This window comes from Gracilinanus agilis, chromosome 3 (assembly GCF_016433145.1).
Source record: "Gracilinanus agilis isolate LMUSP501 chromosome 3, AgileGrace, whole genome shotgun sequence".
NCBI classification, from domain to species: Eukaryota; Metazoa; Chordata; class Mammalia; order Didelphimorphia; family Didelphidae; genus Gracilinanus; species Gracilinanus agilis.
Genome location: NC_058132.1, coordinates 85,129,278 through 85,151,783, shown reverse-complemented (window position 1 = coordinate 85,151,783; position 22,506 = coordinate 85,129,278). Strand labels below are relative to the sequence as shown.

General features: G+C 37.2%; 1 protein-coding gene across 1 annotated transcript in view; it reads right to left on the bottom strand.

Moving 5' to 3' along the window:
• CSMD2 (CUB and Sushi multiple domains 2) overlaps positions 1-22,506 on the bottom strand; it is a 1,000,214-nt gene that overhangs the window by 12,090 nt on the left and 965,618 nt on the right. Inside the window, exons 57-65 of the mRNA XM_044668787.1 lie at positions 16,453-16,635; positions 14,293-14,469; positions 10,167-10,346; positions 8,071-8,244; positions 4,329-4,502; positions 3,908-3,981; positions 3,029-3,140; positions 2,432-2,611; positions 936-1,001 (exon numbers count right to left, since the gene is read on the bottom strand). Coding sequence (XP_044524722.1) covers positions 936-1,001; positions 2,432-2,611; positions 3,029-3,140; positions 3,908-3,981; positions 4,329-4,502; positions 8,071-8,244; positions 10,167-10,346; positions 14,293-14,469; positions 16,453-16,635 — 1,320 coding nt within the window. The remainder of the gene's footprint in view (positions 1-935; positions 1,002-2,431; positions 2,612-3,028; positions 3,141-3,907; positions 3,982-4,328; positions 4,503-8,070; positions 8,245-10,166; positions 10,347-14,292; positions 14,470-16,452; positions 16,636-22,506) is intronic.

Genomic DNA, 22,506 nt, shown 5'->3' with positions numbered 1-22,506 from the left:
TCATTCTTAGCCACTTTTAACTCTTACTTCATCCCTCTCATCCTCCTCCTTCAAGGGCCAACATGGATACCACCTCCACAAACCTTTCCATGAAATCCTACAGCTGCAAATGACCTTCCTCTTCCCAAACTTCTCCGAGCAGGACCTGCCCTTTATAATGATCACATTCTGCCTCCTGCTGTACATCTGCATGTGTCTGGGGTTAAATATGGGAATGTTATACATCTTATCGGGTTGTAAGTTCCTTGAGGCCAGGGAGCAGGTCCTGGTTCTTTTTTATGCCTAACAAGACTGAGCATACCACAGGCTCTATAATATTGTTAAATTGTATTAACTGACTAAGATTAAGTGGTAACATCTTTTTTAGTTTGGTCTGTTTGTTAGTTTTAGATTAACAGATGCCAAGGATGGGAGCTGGAAAGCAGAAGCATGAAATAAAGTGTTGAATGGACACACAAGTTTCAACAAACACTTTTAATCTACTCATATACAAGTGACTGACTATAATATTATTTTTCCCAGGCTAAGCATATTCTGGACAGAGGAGGATGTATCATATTGGACATGAGGTGGGCCTGGGTGCCAGATTGGATGTGGGGTGGGCTTGGAGGAGTTGGGTTGAAATTTCTCCAAAAGAAAATTTAAGGGCGAAGTCTTGAGCTCTGGGACATGTAAATGATGCACCTCAGTTCCAGCTGCATCTGGGAGACTTCATGAATATAGAATTTGGCTTAGAACAAAGATAATTCAGAATCCTTACACCCTGTACCCTCCAGTTCTTCTTTGGCTAGGTTATTAATGAGCTTAGTTTGAATTGCTCTTAGTTTCACAATAAAAATTCTATATGGAACCACCTAGCCCAGTGATTTACTATTAGTAAGCATTAAGATTTTTGAGCTGAATTGACTATAACTATGGTGACAGGTGATACATACCTGAAGCTTTAGTAATGGGTGGCTCCCGGGGAGTGCTAATGGGCCTTCCACTGGGTCGAACCTCAGCTGAACAGGAAAATCAAAAGAGCATCATTATTTTACTCTGGTCATCATATGCTCACACTCCAGATCAAGAACATTATGATAATATATGTGAATATTTCCCAAACACCCTCAGTTATTAATTAACAGATTAGAGCTCCATCATCCACTGTATCCAAAATATTATTTGACTTATTAATATTTCTAGTCAATGCTACTTTTCAGAGAATGAGATCTCTAAATTCACATTTCACTGTCTAAAGAAATTTTTTGTTCAACTTAAAATGACTGCTTTCGAGTTATACAATGAAGGTGGGCATCTTAATTTAAGGCTATGTAAGAAAGGTAGTAGAAGTATTATTCCCATTTTTAAAAATCAGGAAACTGAGACTAAGAAAGATGGCATTTACTTCTTTATAATTTGTAAATGATTCATCAAGTGGTTGTACCCAGGTCTCGCAAATGTAAATCCATTACTCTTTTCATGACTGTATAGAGTTTTAGCCTTTCCTCTGTCAGGCTTCTTCTACCCAATCTGTTCAGACCTCCTTTTGAGGCTATGCAGAAAAGAATTAGAGAATGTGTTCCATTGATAGAAAAGCTAAATATCATCCCATGAACCTCTTAGAGTGAATACTACGGCAGCAAGAATGGGTCTGAATCCTCCTAAACCAGAAATAACCACATTTCCTCACTTGTTCAGACAAATACTGTCTTTTACAGGAAAGAACTGGGGAAAGTTTTGCTTCAATTTGGAATGTTTCCCTGATAGATGGGCTAAAGGATTCTATTTTCAGGTTGAAGACTCTAGACCTTATAATGCAAATCACCCTGAGAATTATTCTGCATTTAGTTCAACTGTAACTATTCACAAAGCACAATGCACTATCCAATTATTCTACAGCTCCCTGAAGTCTCTAAGAGCTAGTAAAAAATACCCTTAAGTTAGTTACTTCTCTTGAAGATTCAGGTCTGATGAATTTGAAGCTGCCTTATCAAGATATGGACTGTTGGGTGAGCAAAAGTAATAGAAGCACTTGGAGAATTTGCTAACAGACTTTAGCCTTTGCCCACTCCAAACTCTACTTCTATTCACTACCTCTTTCCTGCAGGCCCTGAAGTGGTTCTTATGCTTGCTTAGGGAAAAAAGTTTGAATTTGTCTTCCTGCTACCTGTTCTGTTTCCTGCTGACATGACTTAAAGCTTTAGAAACTTGGGAAAGAGCAAAGCATTTACAGAGGGGATCAAATACTGACTGCACCATCTGTAATGCATCTTCAATTCTCTTCTGTCTTATTTCTGAATTTTTCACTTCCACAGGGTAGAAAAAATTCTTGGAATGAAAGTTTCCTTTATCTTCCTTGTCTTCACTCCCCCCATAGAATCTCAGATTTTTTTCCCCCACAAGATTTCCCCACACACATACTCCTGACAACTGGGCAAATGTAGCTCACCCAGGCAAATAGGTGGTTTCCCAGTCCAGCTGCCATCAGCTTTGCAGGTACGGTGTTCAGAGCCACCTTTGAGAGAGAAACCTGACTGGCAGGAGTAGATCAGCGTATAGCCCATGGAGGGCAAATCCAGGGCACCCACATTGGCATGGGTAGGTGTCTCTGGTTGCTTACAGTGATGTGCTGGCAAAGAGGAAAGAGACTGTAAGTACCTGTATCTGATAAAGTCCTTGGAGGTTATTTCATTCATTTCCTTGCTCTAAGATTTCCTTCTCCAAAAGGTGAGAATGCCTGTATATGTTAAATTTCTCAAAAAACGGTAATCCTATCTCTTCTCTTGGATATTTTTCTTGCTGACAAATGGCCTCTACTTACTACAGGGCAAGGGGGTGCTAATATGGGTATTTGTAAGGTGGTTTAAGATCTTTATACCATGAACACTTTTATTATGGGGGAAAAGAGTAGTTATGGTCTCATTCCCTAAATCCTCTCTTAAGAGGCCTGAACTCTTAGGAGGTAGCTATTGTCTCACAATGTCTTAAGTAAGTTCTCTCTGGTTAGTAACCAAAGTTTCTTGGAATGTAGTTTGAGGCTACTTACGGACACAGTCTGGTGGGGTTCCACTCCAAGTAAGGTTGGGGAGGCAGGTTCTAGTGGTAGAGCCTTGCAACAAGTAACCTTTTTGACAACGGAAAAGCACTAGACTTCCAACCTGGGATAAGGACCAGTATTTCATTAGTAACCTCCAACTGGCTTTCCCCTCTCATGTTAGCTACCCCCATCGTTACCCTTTTATTTAAACCCTCCATTATCCTTCATGAACTCTCTCATCATCATCCTTCCATCTGTTCCATCATCACTCTTCATCTCTACTATACCGTCATCACCAACCCTGGCTATATACTACATATAGCCTTCCATTTGTCCCATTATCATCACTTTTATCTATCTCCCATTGTCATATTCCATCTGTTCTTTCATCATCAACCTGCTAACTATGCCCCATCATCAACTTTCCCTCTATCCCATCATCATCATTATTATCATCTTCAATCTATTACATCATCATCCTGGCTTTTTATTATGAATTCTCCAACTATTTCCTCACTATTTTTCTCAACATAATCTCTATCATTACCCTCCATCTATCTTCCCTTATCAACCTTTCATCTATCACTCATCTTCAACCCTCCATCTGGCCTCCCCATCACTGTCTTTCAACTATTCCTCCATTATCAACATCTGTTCAGTTTCTTTGCCTTATTATCCATTACTGCTTCTAACTGGCCTAAAAACTATATTCCTTGCCAATCTATAGCAATTTCCAAGAGACAGATGAGAACTAATTTCCCCCAATTCCTAAAATTCTATCCTTATTCTAAAAAATTGCTGTCCCTAAATAACATCTTTCACTCTTTGTTATGGCAGACAGAATATGAAGAAAGAATTGTTCAATTTAGTTTTTTAATTGATAGTTACCTGGTAGCCTTGGGAGTTGTTCTGCATCCCAAACTGGGGTACACCAGGGTCTGTGCACATGGTAAGAGTTGGATCTGGGTTATAAAAATACAGAAAAAAATCCACTTGGAGAACTTGGAAAATTTTCTCTCCCCTTTTGGCAAAATAGCCCTTTCAAAGAAATATACAGTTATAGACTTCCTTCCTTTTTTGATTTCTCCCCGTTGATTCTATAATTTCATTATCACTTTAACTATGTCTATTCATGCTTTCTTTAGAGAGCTCAAAGAAAAAATATTCCTCTAAATATTAAGGCCCAGAAATGGTAAGTGAAACTCTTGCTTTGGGTTTCTTACTACATCTGTGAGACAGCTTTGGCTAAAATTTAGACCCGCCATTTGCCAGAGCAGCATGGCTTCTTCATGTTAGAACATTCTCTTACCTATGCAGCTGGGCTGGGTGCCACTCCATGTCCCATCTGATTGGCAGAACCTTCTCGATGAGCCCACAAGCACTAGGGGGGGTGGGCAAGAGTAGGAAACAGATGACCTGTAGGAGAATCCTCGATCTTCTCTCCTCCCATATGGTGGGATGCCAGGATCTCCACAGAACACAGCTAAGGAAGAAAAGAGAAGCAAGAACACTATGGTTACTTTCCAGAAGGAGGCAGCTAGGTGACTTAGTAAATGGAGCACTGGGCCTGAAGTCAGGAAGATCTCAGTTCAAATTTGACTTCAGATACTAGCTATGTAACCCTGAGCAAATCACTTGTCCTCTGTCTTCCTTAATCCATTCGAGAAGGAAATGGCAAACCACTCTAATATCTGTGCCAAGAAAATTCCACAAATAGTGTCCATGGGATTATGAAGAGTCAGACTTAACAATAATTCTCCAGAAACCAGAGAGCTATTCTAACAGCCTTATGCTAATTTTCCTATAGAATGGATCTAGACCTCACTAGTATGAATGGTCTGAGAAGCATCATTAAATAAGCGATTACCTCTAACACTACTCACTTTTTCTGCCAACTACCAATTTCCTATATTGTCCTGGTATGCAAGACCAACAGAGAGCTTGGTCTTACATGTTTATTTTCATCCCAGCACGTGTTTTCACAATATATTTTAACTAATAAGATCATAGGATATTATTTAAAATCAGAAAGAACTTTGCTATGTTAGGGCCAAGGGAAGATACCAATCTCCTAATATATATAGAAAGGGTGTACAGTATGAGGCAACGAACAAAATAGGTTCTTTTGTTGAATGAGGATGGCTTATCTCCACAGTTTCTTTCAGCTCTGATATGTTCCAAGACCCCTTCCAAGTCTAGCATCCTATAAAAAGTCAAAGAAAGAGAATAAATCCCAAGGAATTTGATTACTAAGAACAAATGTTCTGAGAACATGAAGGATAATAATAATTTCTCAGGCTGCTCAGGTCAAAAGCTAAAGAAGCAATGAACCTAGGGATACACGGACCTCATCTATTTGTTTGGTGTGTCCCCAGACACAAAGAAGTGATTTCAAGTTAAATTTGACATTCAACTATATTAGGCAGTGAGCATGCCACAGCCCTACACATGTACCTTTTTTGCTTTAAATTTTTTATTATTTTCATCACAACATTTCACCCTCCACTGAGATAACTCTTTTCCTCCTTGCCCCACAGCAATATATAACCAAAGTACATCTCACAGAAATGTTTTCTTGACATGACCAAGTCAGGCAAAGGCAGAATAAAATATATATGTACACCACTTTATTCAGATTATTGCTCATATAAAATAAAAACATAGTTTCATGCTAATTGTACAATCTGTGGCTGTAGGATATTTGGAATGTTTACTTCATGGTAAAGCTATGAAAACAAATGGAGGAGCTGGGGCCTGCTGACTTGAACACCTCCTTGTTTTAAAATTTCCTTCTTCTCCCAACACCATATTCAGCAGAGTTTTCAGCTTAATCCCACATAAGCTTGACTCAAGGCAAAGATGACAAAGGCAAGGAATCAAAAGGCTAAAAAGGAAATACTCAGATTCTTACCCATACAACTTATCTGTTTAGAAAATAACAGAAACTAGAGGCTAGAAGAGTGTTAGTGACAACTTCAGGTCCAATATCTACAGAAATTCATAGCAATGAATACTGGGCTACATACTTTCATAGGCACCTAGCTGGATGTAACAACCCTTAGAAAAGCAACACAATCTTTATCTATTCTTTATTTATGTTCTAATTCCTTCTCTGGTTCTATACTAGAGTCTTATTTGTATTGTATTAAAACATTTTCAGTTCTCTTTTCCTGCATAAGAATTTTAAGATATAGACTGAGAATCTCTCCATATTGAGGTATTGGAGGAAGAAAAGGAAACAACATTTTATTTATCAAATGGGTTTCAAGGGTCATAAACTAATGCCTATGGGCTAAGTATGGCACATTACCTATTTTTGTATAGCCCATAAGCTAAGAATTTTTATTTACCTTTCCTAAAATAAAATTTTATTTTATTAAAAAGGAAAAAATATCCCTAGCCTAAAGGTCATACTGAAAGAACCAGTGTGCCAGATTTGGCCAAAAGGTCATAGTATATTGACCTATAGATTAATCTTTGAGGTTTCTCCCAAATATAAGTATATGATTCTAGAATTAAATAATAGATCCAAGCAGAGAAAGACTCCAAAAAAAATCAAGTTGGAGGAGATTTTAAAGGGCAGATATCTCAACATATCTCAACAGAAATTCTTTCTAGGAAGAAGATTGGTCACCATGCCTTTGACTGAAGGCCTCCAGTGAAGGACAATCTACTACTTCCTGGAAACAGTCTAAACCACTTTGGGACAACTCTCATTTTGAAGTTTTTCCTAATATCAATGCTAAATTTGACATTTTGTAAATTATTCCACACACATAAGAGAAATGCATATTAAAGCAATTCTACCTTGTAGCCATTAGTATTAAAGATGACAAAAATGATAAAAAAGGGAAAGTGACAAATGTCTGAGGGGATGTAGGAAAATAGGATCTTTAGTGTACTACAGGTGAAGCTTGAATTGGTTTGGCATTTATTTTTTATGACAAGTTCTAAAAGTGGTAACTGTGCCAGGCACTATGCTAGGTGTTTTACCTCATTTTCTTATTTCATCTTCACAACAACTCTAGGAGTTAGTTGCTATTATTATTGTCATTTTATAGGAGAGGAAATTGACGCAAACAAAGGTTAAGTGAGTTGTCCAAGGTTATACAGCTAATAAGTATATAACCTGAGGTTAGATTAACTCAAATATTCCTGACTGTAGGCCCAGCACTCTATATACACTATTCACCCAAGTTGCCACTGGACACTGGAAACTAAGGGAGTTTCCATCAGTTTGAGAAAAGCTGAACAAATTGTGGCATATAAATATAACAGAATATTATTGTTCTGCAAGAAATAATGAAGGAGATTTCAAAGAAATCTGAGAATTCTTTTATGAACCATTGCAGAAAGAAATGAACAAAATCAGTAAATCGATTTATGTAATAACACCATAAAGATAAACTACTTGGATCTAAGAGTTCTGATCAATGTAATGACCCACCACAATTCCAGATGATCAACAGTAAAGCATTCCAACACCTTCCTGAAAGAAGTCAGGGATTTGTGATGTGAAATGAAATATACATTTTTCAACATGGTCAATATAAAAATTTGTTCTCTTTGAACATGTTACAAGTTCCTCCACTATTACCACCACCACCACTGATTAGTGGGGAAAGGTGAGAAGAAGAGAAAATAATTGTTTGCTAAAAAGAAAAAATGTAAATTTTAAAATTGATTGATGAATTTTTCTTAATCCTGTCCTCTGGGGAAAACCAGAACTAGTACAATCCCTCTTCTAGGTGGTAGTTCTTCAAATAGTTGGAGATAATCATATTATATCTTTCCTATATTTTTTCTAGGCTAACATTCTCCAGCTGCCTAACCAGTTCTCATATGACATGATCTTAAAAGCCCTTCATCATTCTCATCTTTCTTTGGACACATTCTAAGTCATCATTGCCCTTCCACAATTGTGCCTGGAATAGATCACAATGCTCTAGATAAGGTCTAAACAGGGCAGGGTTCAGTAGGACCATTAAACTCCAGAAGAGGTCACTGGATTCTTTATATAAAAGCATAATCCCACTCTGACACCAACTTACGGAAACACTGGGGCAGCTCTCCACTCCAAGAACCATTGCCTTCACAGGTGAGCACAGCAGGCAGGGAGAGCTGATAGCCTTCCAAGCAGGCATATGTCACACTTGAGCCCCACATGAAGTCAGATCCCACAATTTTCCCATTAGGAACAGGTTGGGGAGCCTTGCATAGGATGGCTGTAATGGAAACCAAAGGTATTGCATGTTGATAATTTCCCAGGGGAATTATTCTCCATCAAATTTCACTAACAACAAAAATCATTAACAACATATAAAATTTTAGTTCTGCTTCTGGGAACTCATGATCCTTTGCTTTTAGGGAATCCCTAGTGTTATAGAGAAGATAGTTCCTATCTTTAAAGATTTCCCAATATATAAGACACACAGTCCTTCATCCAGAGATGAAATTCAGGCTGGAATGCTCTCACACAGGCCAGGCACGTTAATTTTAAAAAGTTAGGCTACAGAATTAAGTGAATAGAGACTCAGGACACTTTGTTTTCCTCTTCCAAGAAAGAAAAAGGAAGTTAGGATTCATCCTTAGGTGTCTTTTCATGAGATATAGAAAATTTATGCATAGCAATTGTTTCATTGCCTTCTAAGGGTAGGATGTAAGCTAACATAGATGATGATGACTGTAGCTCATATTTGTATAACCTTTAGGTACAAAGTGCTTCAACTCAATGACCTTTACAACTTCCTTGGGAAGCAGGTAGAGGGTAAGTATTGGTATCATTTTACAGATAAAGAAGTTGAGGCTCATAGAGGTAAACTATCTTGCTCAAGAGCTAGTAAATGGTAGAGCTGCCTTCCAGTTGAGCTTTGTCTTTTGATTCTTAGATTAAGACTCACTACACTATACTGAATTGACAAGATGATGGAGATCAGAGTCTTTTTGAGTAAGAATTGGAAAAGTATTCTTGTTCCACATTTCTGACATCCTTTGATATCGAAGACTTGTAGTAATCTTTATAGTACTTTCTTTCAGTGACACTCATTACTGACTGGTCCCGTTAACTATTTCTCTAATCAGATTGTGAACATGAATGCCCAAGACAATGTCAGCTTACATGGTAAACTCTTCAGTAGTTGGCAAACTATGGCCCAGTAGCCAAATATACTTGACCATGTTTTTGTACAGTCCTTGAGCTAAGACTGGTTTGAAAAGCCAAAATGGTCAGAGTGGGCTGACCTCTGCTTTAAATGATAGGCTACCCGCAGTTGGTACTAGTGGCAAAGACCACTGAATTGGGCTTTACTAGGCTTGATTCTTAGCTTTGTCACTTGATGGTTATATAAGTTTGGGGAAGTAACTTATTTTTGCTGTTACACTGTTTTCACATTTGTAAAACCAAACATTTGGCCTAGATGATCAGTAAGGTTCCATCCTGTCTGAAGCTTCAACAATTTATGATCATCTAGAGCAACAGTTGGCAACCTTTTTGGCCTTGAGAGCCATAAACACCTGCGGAAGGAGGAGGATGGAGGCAGAAGGCGCTGGAATATGGGGCGGGGTCTGAAGGGCCTCCCTTGGGGCACATCCTGGGGCTCTGCCCCAACTGGCCAGTTGGGAGGTGGAGTCAGATATGGCTCAAGAGCTATATGTTGCCGACCCCTGATCTAGAGTCTAATAAAATGATGAAGTATTTCACAATATGATATGAAACCAAGGTTCAGAAAAGTTAAGTGACTTGTACAAAATCACAAAGCTAACAAAAGCAAAAATAAAACTTGAACTTGACTAACTACCAAGTGTTCTCCTGTCCTGCACCCTGAAGAAGAGTACAGCAATTCTGTTTAGCTTTCCATTGTAGGGAAGCTAGCAAAGGTCTAGAAAAGGGGACCTGCTTAAATATAGATGGCCAGACATCAAGGATCCTAAAAGCTTATTTTGTCCCAATTTGTCAGTCAATTACAATTTGAAAAGATAGTTGGCAAATTATGAATCACTCACCACCTCAAACCTAGGGACAAAGCCTCCCATTTGCATTCACTTACTCCTCCTCCTTTCTTCTCTTTACAGATATGGGACACAAGCCTCAAGTTTGCAATCCTTTCCTTCCTTCCTTCCCATTACAACTGATGGCCTCAGTTCTTACCTTTGCACACTGGCTTGGTACCATTCCATACCCGATCTTTAGTGCATCTCAACACAGATGCTCTGTCAGATTCCATCATATGTCCTGGGACACACTGGTATGTCACTGTCTTGTTGTATGTAAAATCACTCCCCAATCTGATTCCATTAGCCGGAATTCCAGGATCACCACAGTTTATAACTGGAAGGAAGAGATGAAAAAGTGACTATTACAAGTATTGACTATTCACTCTTGCCCAGAGTTTGACTTCCATATAGCCAACATTCAGATGTATACTAGGTGATAAAAGTTCATGCCTCCAGATGTACACAAAGGAAACTGTCCAAACATATATTCAGCCATGCACACAAATGTATCTGGACAAACACATACATACATTTAATTGTACACATTTAAACGGATCCAGACCTACAGTACACACATCCAAATGTACATATACAGTCTAGCAGATTACACACATTCAGATGTAGACATGCCTACTTCCAGGCATACTTGTGCACGCAGTTGAGAGATTTATACAGATGTGCATTACAATAGGACCAAATGTACACATACACAGTCCAGAGGTGCACACTTAGAGATGTATATGCACACCCACATGGCCAAATGTATGCATATGCCAGATGTACACACAATTCAGGTACACCCCCAGACAGTAGGCATAGATATATACACACATGTCCAGGTATACAGCACGTTTCCAGCTCTACACACATATATTCATTTGAACACATACATGTCCATATGTTTATATACACAGTCCAGACTGATACATTCACAAGTACAGGAGTGTATAGCTGCAGAGGCCCACTTCTAGATATATAGATTTATACCCATAAAAACACACACTAGTCAACATGGACAAATACTCTTATGTACATGTCCAGATGCACATATGTAGAATACATATATACACTTACACACATATAGGTAAAGATATATACCCATATAGAGATGTACACTCATACACATATAGATGTGTTTGCTATTGTAAATATTCAGATATTTTTGTTGTTTGTTTGTTTGTTGTCCTTCATACTCAAAGAGGACCAAATTGTCACCACAGTGTATCCTCAGAGCAACATGAGCTCAAAAGCTCTACCCCATGTCAGACACAAATAACCTGCATGAATATTTAAGATAAAAAGTCTCTAAATTTGCTCATCTCAAGTTCCTTTGGAGCTACTGAAATTTTGCTTTGCTTATATAGCATAGCATCTTCTTTGAAGCAGGCATGGCATGACGGACAGTCCTGTGCCAATATCTTCCATGTCTCAAAATTATGCCAAAGTTCTTCAGAGAGATCTCTAGAGTGTCCTCGAGCTGCTTCTGGCCTCCGTAGGAGCACCTGCCTTGTGTGAGTACTCTATAAAATGGACTTTTAGCCAAACATATGTTTGGCATTTGAAAAATAAGACCAGCCTATTGGAGTTGAACTTTCTGCAGAAGTCTGAATGTTTGGCAGTTCTACTCAAGAAAGTCCTCAGTGTCTGCTACCTTATCTTGCCAGGTGATCTTCAGAATCTTTCTAAGACAATTCACATGAAAGCTATTCCATTTCCTGGCATGGTGCTGGTATACTGTCCAGGTTTCACAAACATAGAACAATGAGGTTAGCACAACAGTTTTGTAGATCCTCAGTGTGGTAGACAGCCTTATCCCATTTCTTTCCTACTCTTTCCTTCAGAGCCTCCCAAACACTGAACTAGCTCTGGTCATGCATACATCAACTTCATCATCTAAGCATACACATCCCTGGAAAATATATGCCAAAATACTCAGTTTCTCCACTTGTTGTAACTGATACTTCCATATATGGATGGTATGGTACTAGCTGATGGAGAATCTTCTTGGTACTAATTTTTCAGGCCAAAATTAGTGCAGGTGATGTAGAATCAATTATATTCTGTTGCATCTAAGCCTTGAAGGCTGCATAGAGTGTGTAGTTATCTGTGAACAAGAAGTTATGCACCAATTGCCCCCTTCTTTAGTCTTGGCTTACAGTCTCTTTCAAGTTAAATAATTTATTGTCAGTGTGAAAGTTAACTTTAATGCCTTTTTTATCCTTGTTGAAGGCCCCAACAGCATTATGAGAACATCATGCTAAAAGCATGGGAACAAGCACACAACCAGGCTTCATTTCACTGGTGACTGGGAAAGCTGAGATCAGAGTGCATTATCCAGAAAACATGCAAGTATAATGTTATGGAGCCAGTGTACAATAATGATGACCTCCAGGCAACAAAAATTTTGCTATGATCTTCCATGAGTCCTCATGACTGAGACTATCAAAGGCAAACACCCGACACAGTATACAGAACTCTATTTTGCTTGTGGTATTTCTCCTGGCGTTGTTGGATAGCAAATATATCACCTGTTCCTTGGCCCTTTATGAAACCACAGTGACTCTCAAGAGATGACCATCTTCTAGGTGAAAGACCAACCTATTAAAGAGGATTCTTGCAAGAATCTTGCCAACAGTGTCTAAGAGAGTTCCTTGTGATTGTCACTAGACAACCTATTTCCTTTTCCTTAAGAGATGGATATCCTTGATCTCCTGGGGGATAAGCTCCTCTGGCCAGGCAATCCTGGAGATTTCAGTTAGTTTTTATAAATTAGTTGCCTTGTAAATTTCTGCTGGAATGGAATTAATACCAGGCACTTTTCCCCATGAAAGGAACTTAATGGCATTCAAAACCTCTTCTTCAGTTGGCAATTTGAGTAAAGAGGAATTGACTTTAATTTGAGGTATACTGCCAATGGCTTCAGTATTGGTTGATGATGGTCTCTTGAGAACACTATGGGAAGTGTTCAGTTAATCTCTTCAGAATCATGTCCTTATTGTCAATCAGTGTGGCTTCATTTGCACTTTACTTTTGATAGAGTAAAATGCTGCCTTCTTAGAAATGAACAAACTATTTTTATGGTAAATTCTGGGGAATTTTTCTAATTTTTTATTTGGTAGCTTCTGAATTCCACCATCATTTTCATCAAACCACTCAATGTTTGTGAGTGTTCTGTTCCAGATGAATAAATGCAGTTCTGTACACGCTGAAAGCTGAAAGCTTCTCTGAAAGCTACTCATTCTTCTTCTGCTCCACTGTTGCCAACTATATGATGTCTCTTCATTTTCTCCAAGTCAGAAACAAACTGTTCATGCAGACATAAGCACTCTAAACTATTGACATTAAGTGTTCTGGTAGCTGCCTTAACTTGGGGTTGTGGCTATTATTGAATTCAAATATTAAGTTTGGAGTGGTTAAGTCTATGATCAGTCCAGCACCCTGTGCCACACATCACCATCACTCTCAGTCTTGTCTATCTCTTCTCTTTACAATGACATAGTCTATTAAATGCCAATGTTTGTTTCGGAGTATATAAATGACATTATGTTTATGTAAACAGAAGATGGCATGGTTGATAAGAATGTCACGAGATACACAAGTCTTTAGTAGTGAGCTGCTGTTGCTATTTCCAATACCATTTCTCCCTAAAACTCCCTTATAAAAATGGTATGAGTGATGTATAATGCCTTCAGACTCAAGAATAAATTGGATTTAAGTGAGGCAGAGATGCTTGAAGGCATCAGACTCACTCTCTTTTCCAGGGCCACTTAAGTCCACTGGCAAAACAAAAGTCAGGATGTCTGGAGATGGCATGGGATACAGTGGATGACCCTACCCACTTTGATGTCTAACCAAGCTCTACAATGCCTGCTTCAGCCATCTTCAGGTCACTGGAACAAATTGTTCTCATTTGTCCATTTGTCTGGGAGAATTCTTTATATACTTGGGGCAGACCCCCCACCTCTGCTGCTGATTCACCAACTTGAGATACATCTATTTCCCTCAATATGGTTTATTTTACTGGGGTTGAGGGAGGTAGCCACTGGACATGCTATAGCCTCTTGGAGGCACAGGTTAGAGTCAGGTGAAAAGTAGTCATGAAAGGTGGCAAACAGTCCTTAAAAAAGAGCTTGGCAGTCCTCCCCAGAGGTACTAGTCTTCCCTGAACACTCTGTACATCCAACATTCAGATATATATATAGACATATATATGTATGGTTGGCCCATGATGCTTGGCCAACATACTCCACCCCCCTCAGTTTAGTGGTATAAGAGCTCACCTGTGCACTCTGGGGAGCTCCCAGTCCAGGTACCATTGACAGAGCAGTGTCGGCTGAGCAAACCTGTTGCATAATAACCTTCTCGACACTCATAAATGATTGAACTAGAGAAAACCAAGCCATCATTAAACACAACTCGGGCATTGCTTGGTGTTCCTGGGTTTCCACAAGATAGCACTAGAAAATTAAAAGAGCAAAATGATTCAATATATTTCACTCTCTACAGAGACAGTATAGCATAGACTAAGGAGGTATTCAAAGTCAGAGATTAAAATCTCTTAGAGCTGTACAGACAAATGGTATGAACTTCTCCCTCATCACCACCTTAAATTTCATCCCAGACTAGTCTAGTTAGGAGTAAGATTAGAAGAAGGAAGATGTCTAACAATTCCAGACAATAATTAGAAGAAGATGGGGAAGGGAAGCTGATTCACCATGATGCTACCATTCTAGAGATTATGTTTGCATGAAGGGGATCATTTATATACCGGGTTGTTTGCTAAGTCAGGGACTGTTTGTATATGTAAAGTGTGGACAAATTCCACAAATATTTTTCTGATACCTAGTATATGCAAAAACTTTGTGCTAACAGGAACACAAAGACAAATAAGATAAATAAGAAGTGTCCTTTGACCTCAGAGGTTATATAATTCAACAAAAAGAGCTATAATATATGTAGTCATATATCAGTTATTGCCTTATTTTCTATTTTTTGTTGTGTTACCTTCCCAAATGGATTGGAATCTCTCTGAGCAATCAGTCAGGCAAATACACTTGCATGCCCTTTATATATCAAGCATAGTTTAAGTGCTTAATAATACTTGTTGAATAATTGATTGACTGATTGATTAGAAATGCCAGATTGGATAAAAAATATGGTCCCTCCAGTGCAGGGATCTGCCTCTCTGAAAGCCAGTTGTTCCCCATGCATGTACTGTTGCATTTAGATACAGAAGGGACTTCAAATATCACCTTACCTCTTCATTTTACAGATGTAGAAACTAAGGCCTAAAAAGGTGAAAGGCTTGCCTAACTTCACATGGCAAGTAAGCAACAGGGCCTGGACTCAAGTTTAGGACTTCAGTCTCTCAATACAGGGCTCTTCCCACTATACTACCTCAAAGTTTAGAAAAGGCTCCTAATTGTCCATCAAAGGACTATTGTGGACCTGTCAGTTACAAATTTATTTCAAGTCATTTTCAGTCTATACCATTTCCTAGAATTCTCTGAATACCCACAGCTAATATAAAACATGATACATACATGTGTATGTGTATAAACACACATATACATATATACACAGATAAAAGAACAATGTATTTTTCTTCCTTGAGACAATAATCATCCTTAGACCTAGTCAATTCAAAGGAAAAACTAAGCCCTAAGGAACTTGGAGTAGTAATATCTGCTAGTTTCAATATTATCAATTTTCAAATAGGTTTTTTTTTTTGTGGTTCAGTGTTTCTATTACCAATGGGTGCTCTTTCGTTATAGGTTTTATTTAGACTTGAAAACAATACTACCAGTCATCAAGAAGCAGTTGGTACAGTGGCTTAAGTGCCAGACCTGAAGTCAGGAGGATCTGAGTTCAACTCCAGCTCAGACACTTACCAGGTCAGCAAGACTCTTAATCTCTGTTTGCCTTAGTTTCCTCCTATAAAATGAGAATAATAATAGCACCTACCTTCCAAAGTTGTTGTGAGGATCAAATGAGAAATTATTGTAAAGTGCTTAGAACAGTGCCTGGTACATAGTAAACACTATATCAATATTAGCTATTATTGTTGGTATTATAATGATTTCAAATTTCATCCAAATAATGAAGTTCAATTGAGTCCAAATATTAGGAGGAGCCCTAAGTGATGAAGACAGGGTTAAATTTAGACCGTTATTAATTTGATTGTCTAAGACTTCAGTACAGAGCTTGGTTCAAGAAAATTGATTTTCTTATAATACTAGAAAAATTGGCTGAGAGGAGGGGAAAGAAGAGAGAGAGGAAAGAAGAGAGATTTTTCTCTCAAATAGTCTTCCTGATATTCATTTCCATCTTTTACCCCCTGACCAAAGATCTGCACTTAGACATTTAACTGGTTAATTCTGACAAAAGGAATGGAGAACATGAGAAAGAGAGGGCAATAAGAAGAAAATTCCACATGTTACCTTCACACTCCGGCTGGGTACCACTCCACGAGCCATTGACATGACAAGTTCTCTCTGATGACCCACGGAGCATATAGCCAGGTTCACAACTGAATCGTATCAGACTTCCAATTACAAACTCATCTCCCAGACGGATGCCATGGGGTGGGATGCCTGGATCTCCACAAGTTCCCACACTGCTACCTGCTGGTCAGAATCAAATAAATCCAACTGTATTAATGTGGTGTGGGGGTCGGCTCTCTAGCCATATGTGGCTCTTTTGAGGGCTAGATATGGCTCTTTCTGCAGGAGCCATAAAGTCAATTCTTTTTCAGGTGCTGTTACAGGAGCGGCACTGTGAGCACTGTACGGCTCTCACGAAATTACATTTTTAAAAAATGTGGCGTTTATGGATCTCACGGTCAAAAGGTTGCTGACCCCTGATGTGGTATAAGGAAGAGAGGATAGTGGAAATGAGAAGCAGGAAAGATAATTGCTGGAATTATAAAGGGGCTATGGGAACTAGTTTAATCTGGGACATTTATAGACTTTTCTCAGGAGTTTGGAAAGGGTATTGACTACATAAAAAATGTGACTCTTCATATTATTCCAAAAGAATTACTTCACTTTATCTAGAGCTATGTCTATATTTATATCTATATCTATATATCAATATCTATATCTATATCTATATCTATCTATATCTATATAAATTATACCATGGACACTGGTAACAAGCCAGCTATTTGTAATACTATTGAAAAGGGCTATAAAAAGAGAAAGTAAGCATAAGAACTTCATTAGCCTAAAATTGAAATTATCTTTCAAAAGCAAAATGTAGCTTCTAGGACTTCAAAGTATAAAGAATTTTAGGTCATTTCATTTAGGTAAAAGTTATTTTTTTAAATTTTTATTTATTTATTTAGAATATTTTTCCATGGTTACATGATTCATGACATTTCCTACCTCTCTTCCCTCCCCCACTGGAATATACATGTATCATTGTTCGAAACCTATTTCCATGTTATTCATATTTGTAATAAAGTGATCTTTTAAAGCCAAAACCCCAATCATATCTCCATTGAACCACATGATTGATCATATGTTTTTCTTCTGTGCTTCTGCTCCCACAGTTCTTTCTCTGGATGTGGATAGCGTTCTTTCTCATAAGTCCCTCAAAATTGTCCTGGATCATTGCATTGCTGCTAGTAGAAAAATCTTATACATTCAATTGTGCCACAGTGTATCAGTCTTTGTGTACAATGTTCTTTTCTGGCTCTGCTCCTTTCACTCTGCATCACTTCCTGGAGGTCGTTCCAGTTCACATGGAATTCCTCCAGTTCATGTTTCCTTTCAGCACAGTAGTATTCCACCAACATCAGATACCCAATTTGTTCATTCCCCAATCGAGGGACATCCCCTCATTTTCCAATTTTTTTGCCACTGCAAAGAGCATGGCTATAATTATTTTTGTATAAGTCTTTTTCCTTATTATCTCTTTGGGGTACAAACCTAGCAGTGATAAGGTTGGATCAAAGGGCAGACAGTCTTTTAAAGCCCTTTGTGCATAATTCCAAATTGCCCTCCAGAATGGTTGGATTAATTCACAACTCTACCAGCAACTTATTAGTGTCCTAATTTTGCCACATCCCCTCCAACATTTATCACTTTCCTTTGCTGCCATATTTTCCAGTCTACTAGATGTGAGGTGGTACCTCAGTGTTGTTTTAATTTACATTTCTCTAATCAGGAGGGATTTAGAACAAATTTTCATGTGATTATTGATAATTTTGATTTCTTCATCTGAAAACTGCCTACTCATATCCCTTGACCATTTGTCAACTGGGGAAATGGCTTGAATTTTTGTAAATTTGACTTAGTTCCTTATATGTTTGGGAAATTAAACCTTTGTCAGAGAGTTTTATTATAAATTTTTCCCCAGTTTGTTGCTTTCCTTCTAATTTCAGTTGCATTGTTTTTGTTTGTACAAAAGCTTTTTAATTTGATATAATCAAAGTCATTCATTTTACATTTTGTAATGTCCTCTATCTCTTGCTTGGTCTTAAATGCCTTCCTTCCCCACAGATCTGACAGTTATACTATTCTATATTCATCTAATTTATCCATGATTTCACTTTTTATATTTAAGACATTTACCCATTTTGAATTTATTTTGGTATAGGGTATGAGGTGTTGATCTAAACCTGATTTTTCCCATACTGTTTCCCAATTTTCCCAGCAGTTTTTGTCAAATTCTTGTCCCAATAGCTGTGATCTTTGGGTTTATTGAACATTAACTTGCTGACGTCATTTACCCCAAGGCTATTTCATTGATCCCTCCTTCTAGTCTCTTAACCAGTACCATAATGTTTTGATGACCACTGCTTTACAGTACAGTTTAAGATCTGGTACTGCTACGCCACCCATCATTCACATTTTTTTTCATTAGTTCCCTTAATATTTCTTGACCTTTTGTTCTTCCAAATGAACTTTGCTATAATTTTTTCTAATTCTATAAAAAAGTTTTTTGGTAGCTTGATAGGTATGGCACTGAATAAGTAGATTAATTTGAGTAGGATTGCCATTTTATAATGTTAGCTCGTCCTACCAATGAACAATTAATGCTTTAATGCTTTTCCAATTATTTAGATCTAGTTTTAATTGTGTGAAAAATGTTTTGTAGTTGTCTTCATATAATTCCTGTGTTTGTCTTGGCAGATAGATTCCTAACTATTTTATATTGTGTAGAGTGATTTTAAATGTTTCTCTTTTTAACTCTTGCTGCTGAGTTGTGTTGGAAATATATAGAAATGTTGATTATTTATATGAGTTTATTTTGTACCATGCAACTAGCAAAGCTGTTAATTATTTCTATTCCCTTTTTAGTTTAATTTGCTAGAATTCTTTAATTATACCATCATATCATCTGCAAAGAGTGATAGTTTAGTTTCCTCATTGCCTACTTTAATCCCTTCAATTTCTTTTTCTTCTCTAATTGCCACCACTGGCATTTCTACTATAATATTAAATAATAGAAGTGATAATGGGCATCCTTGCTTTACTCCTGATTTTAATGGGAAGACTTCTAACTTGTCCCCATTGCAGATTATACTTGCTAATAATTTTAAATATATATTGTTCATTATTTTGAGGAAGATCCCTTTATTCCTGTACTTTCTAATGTTTTCAGTAGGAATGGGTGTTGTAATTTGTCAAAGGCTTTTTTTGCATCTATTGAGATAATCATGTGATTTCTGTTGGTCAATTGTGTGGATGGTTTTCCCAATATTAAACAGACCTTGCATTCCTGATATAAATCCCACCTGGTCATAGTGAATAATCCTTGTGATAATTTGCTAGTTTTTTTTTTGCTAGTATTTTATTTAAAATTTTTGCACCTATATTCATTAAGGAGATTGGTCTGTAGTTTTCTTCCTGTTTTTGGTTGGCCTGGCTTTGGAATCAGCACCATATTTTTGTCATAAAAAGAATTCGGTAACACTCCTTCGTTGCTTATTTTGTCAAATAATTTGTGTAGTATTGGTATTAGTTGTTCTTTAAATGTTTGATAGAATTCACTTGTGGGTCCATCTGGCCCTGGGGATTTTTTCTTAGAAAGTTCCTTGATGGTTTGTTCAAATTCTTTATCTGAGATGGGATTACTTAAGCATTCTATTTCCTCTTTTGTTAACCTAGGCAATTTATATTTTTATAAATATTTATTTGTTTTACCCAGATTGTCATATGTCATATTTATTGCTACATAGTTGGACAAAATAGTTCTTAATAATTACTTTAATTTGCTCTTCATTAGAGGTGAGATGACTCTTTTCATCTTTGATACTGTTAATTTGATTGTCTTCTTTTTTTATTAGTAGGAAAAAGTTTAATATTTTCTTCTGGGATTCATTCTGATTGAAAAATGTTTAAAATCTAAGCCTACAGAGCATCTCTTTTCAGGATCTTTCGCCAATTCTTAGAAAATGTCAGTGGGTATTAACCCTTCTTTTTCTTACTTCTAACATTAAATAAATTTAGCAGCATTCATTTAATCAACAGATATTTTCTGAATACTTACTATACAGTGGAAATACTATCAAGGATAAGAGTAATCCAAAGGTCTAAATTTAAGACTGAGGGACAGAAGATGATAAAAAAGATATTATAGAATTTTGTAATTGGAAGGGACCTCTGATGGAATAAATAACTGATATTTATAAAGCATTTTAAAGTTTGCAAAATGTTTAAATCTCTGTCTTCCTTGAGTCTTACAATAACCCTATGAATAATAGGAATATTATAAGTATTCCTATTTCTATTTTGTAGATGAGTAAAGTGAAAATTTATGTTACTGAGTGGCTTGACTAGGTTCATCTTGCTGTTACTTAGCATCATAGGCAGATCTGAACTCAAAATTGAGCATTTGATTTTCTCAGCCACCCTGCCTTCCTAAGAGTCAAAACAAGTAAGAATGAAGGCCTAAATGCTGAGGCTGAAAATAAAAATGGAAGGGGACAGCTATAAGATATTTTGGAGACAGAATTAATGAGAGTTATTGACTGACTCAATATGGATATTGAGAAAGCAATAAGAGTTTCTCTAAGGTTTCAAGCATGAGCAATTAGAAATATGGTGGTGCCACTAACAAAAATAGGGATATAGGAAATAATAAGAGTCATTCAAAAGATTAATTCTGTTTTGAGCACAGTGAATTTAAATCCAGTTGGAAATGTTTAGTAAAGTAGCTCAAATGGGAAATTGGAGGTCAGATCTGTATATACAGGTTTGAGAACGAGTAACATAAGGAATAAATGAAGATATTAAAGGAGATAAAAATTTCCAAATAGAGAGACAAGGGAAAAGTACCCAAAACCCATCGTTGGGTAACATACAAATTTAGAGGTTAGGAGGAAGAAAACTCAAAAGAAATAAAGATGTATAAAAGATAGAACTAGGAGGAGAACCAAAGAGAGAGAAGAGATTACAAAGAGTATGATAAGCAACATTGTCAAATGGAGTATGAGGGCTGAAAAAAAAGGCTAGACCTGGAAATAAGGGCTTGTTATTAATATCTGTGGCATCAAACTCAATAGGAAATTTGGGACAGAAGTCAAAGTAAAAGAAGTTGGTAATTTGGTAGTAAGTAAAGAATATAATTATGCTTTCTAAAAACTTAGCTATGCATAAGTAGCTCTAAGAGATAAAGATCAAAGAAAGGCTTTTTTTTTGCTTAGTAGTTTATTTTTTAAAGAATGAGAGAACTGAGCATGTTCATAAATATAAGGGAAAGAACCCGTGAAAAGGGGAGAGGTCAAAAGTACAAAAGAGAAAGATAATATAATGGAGCAAGGTTTTCAAGAAGGAAGAAAAGAATGGAGAAAGGCCAGGGGTAGGGGAAAAGATCAACTCTGGCAGGAAGTTTGGTCACCTCGTCCTTTGAAAATAAAGGTAATGTTGGTAAAGAGAAAAATTTTAAGGTATGGAGGAAAGGAGTTAAGGGAGCTCACTTTGGATAGTCAGTATCTTCTTAGTAAGGAAAAAGATAGGGTCATCTGATGAGAATGCCAGGAAGAAGTGTTGATATTGAATTCTTAAGAATAGTTGATGAGGTCTGAACAGTTACTGTGGGTAAGGCAACAGGGGGTTAATAAGAGTAAATTGCTGAATAGCAATGAAAGTCATTACAATATTTCAAGAACCTCTGCTTCAATTAGTATGAGTATTTCCTCCACTGACAGTGATCACAACTTCATATGTCCTGATAGATGGTTTTTGAGAATTGTTATGGTCAAATCATTTATCATCTTATAAAATAATGGAGTTGGACAAGTTGACCTTAAGTTACCTTCTAATTTTAAATATATTATCCTACAAATATCTAGAGTCACAGAGAAGAGAGATTAGACTTATTCTATTTACATCAAGAGAACAGAAAGGGTTTGAAGGAACTTAATGGACCAATGGGAGGAAATTATGGGAGACAGGTTTTAGCAATAATATATGGAATGTTTTGGTGCCTGGCCCAGTAAAAATCTCTTTGGGTGGGATAATATTTTAAGTCTACTTCTATCTTAG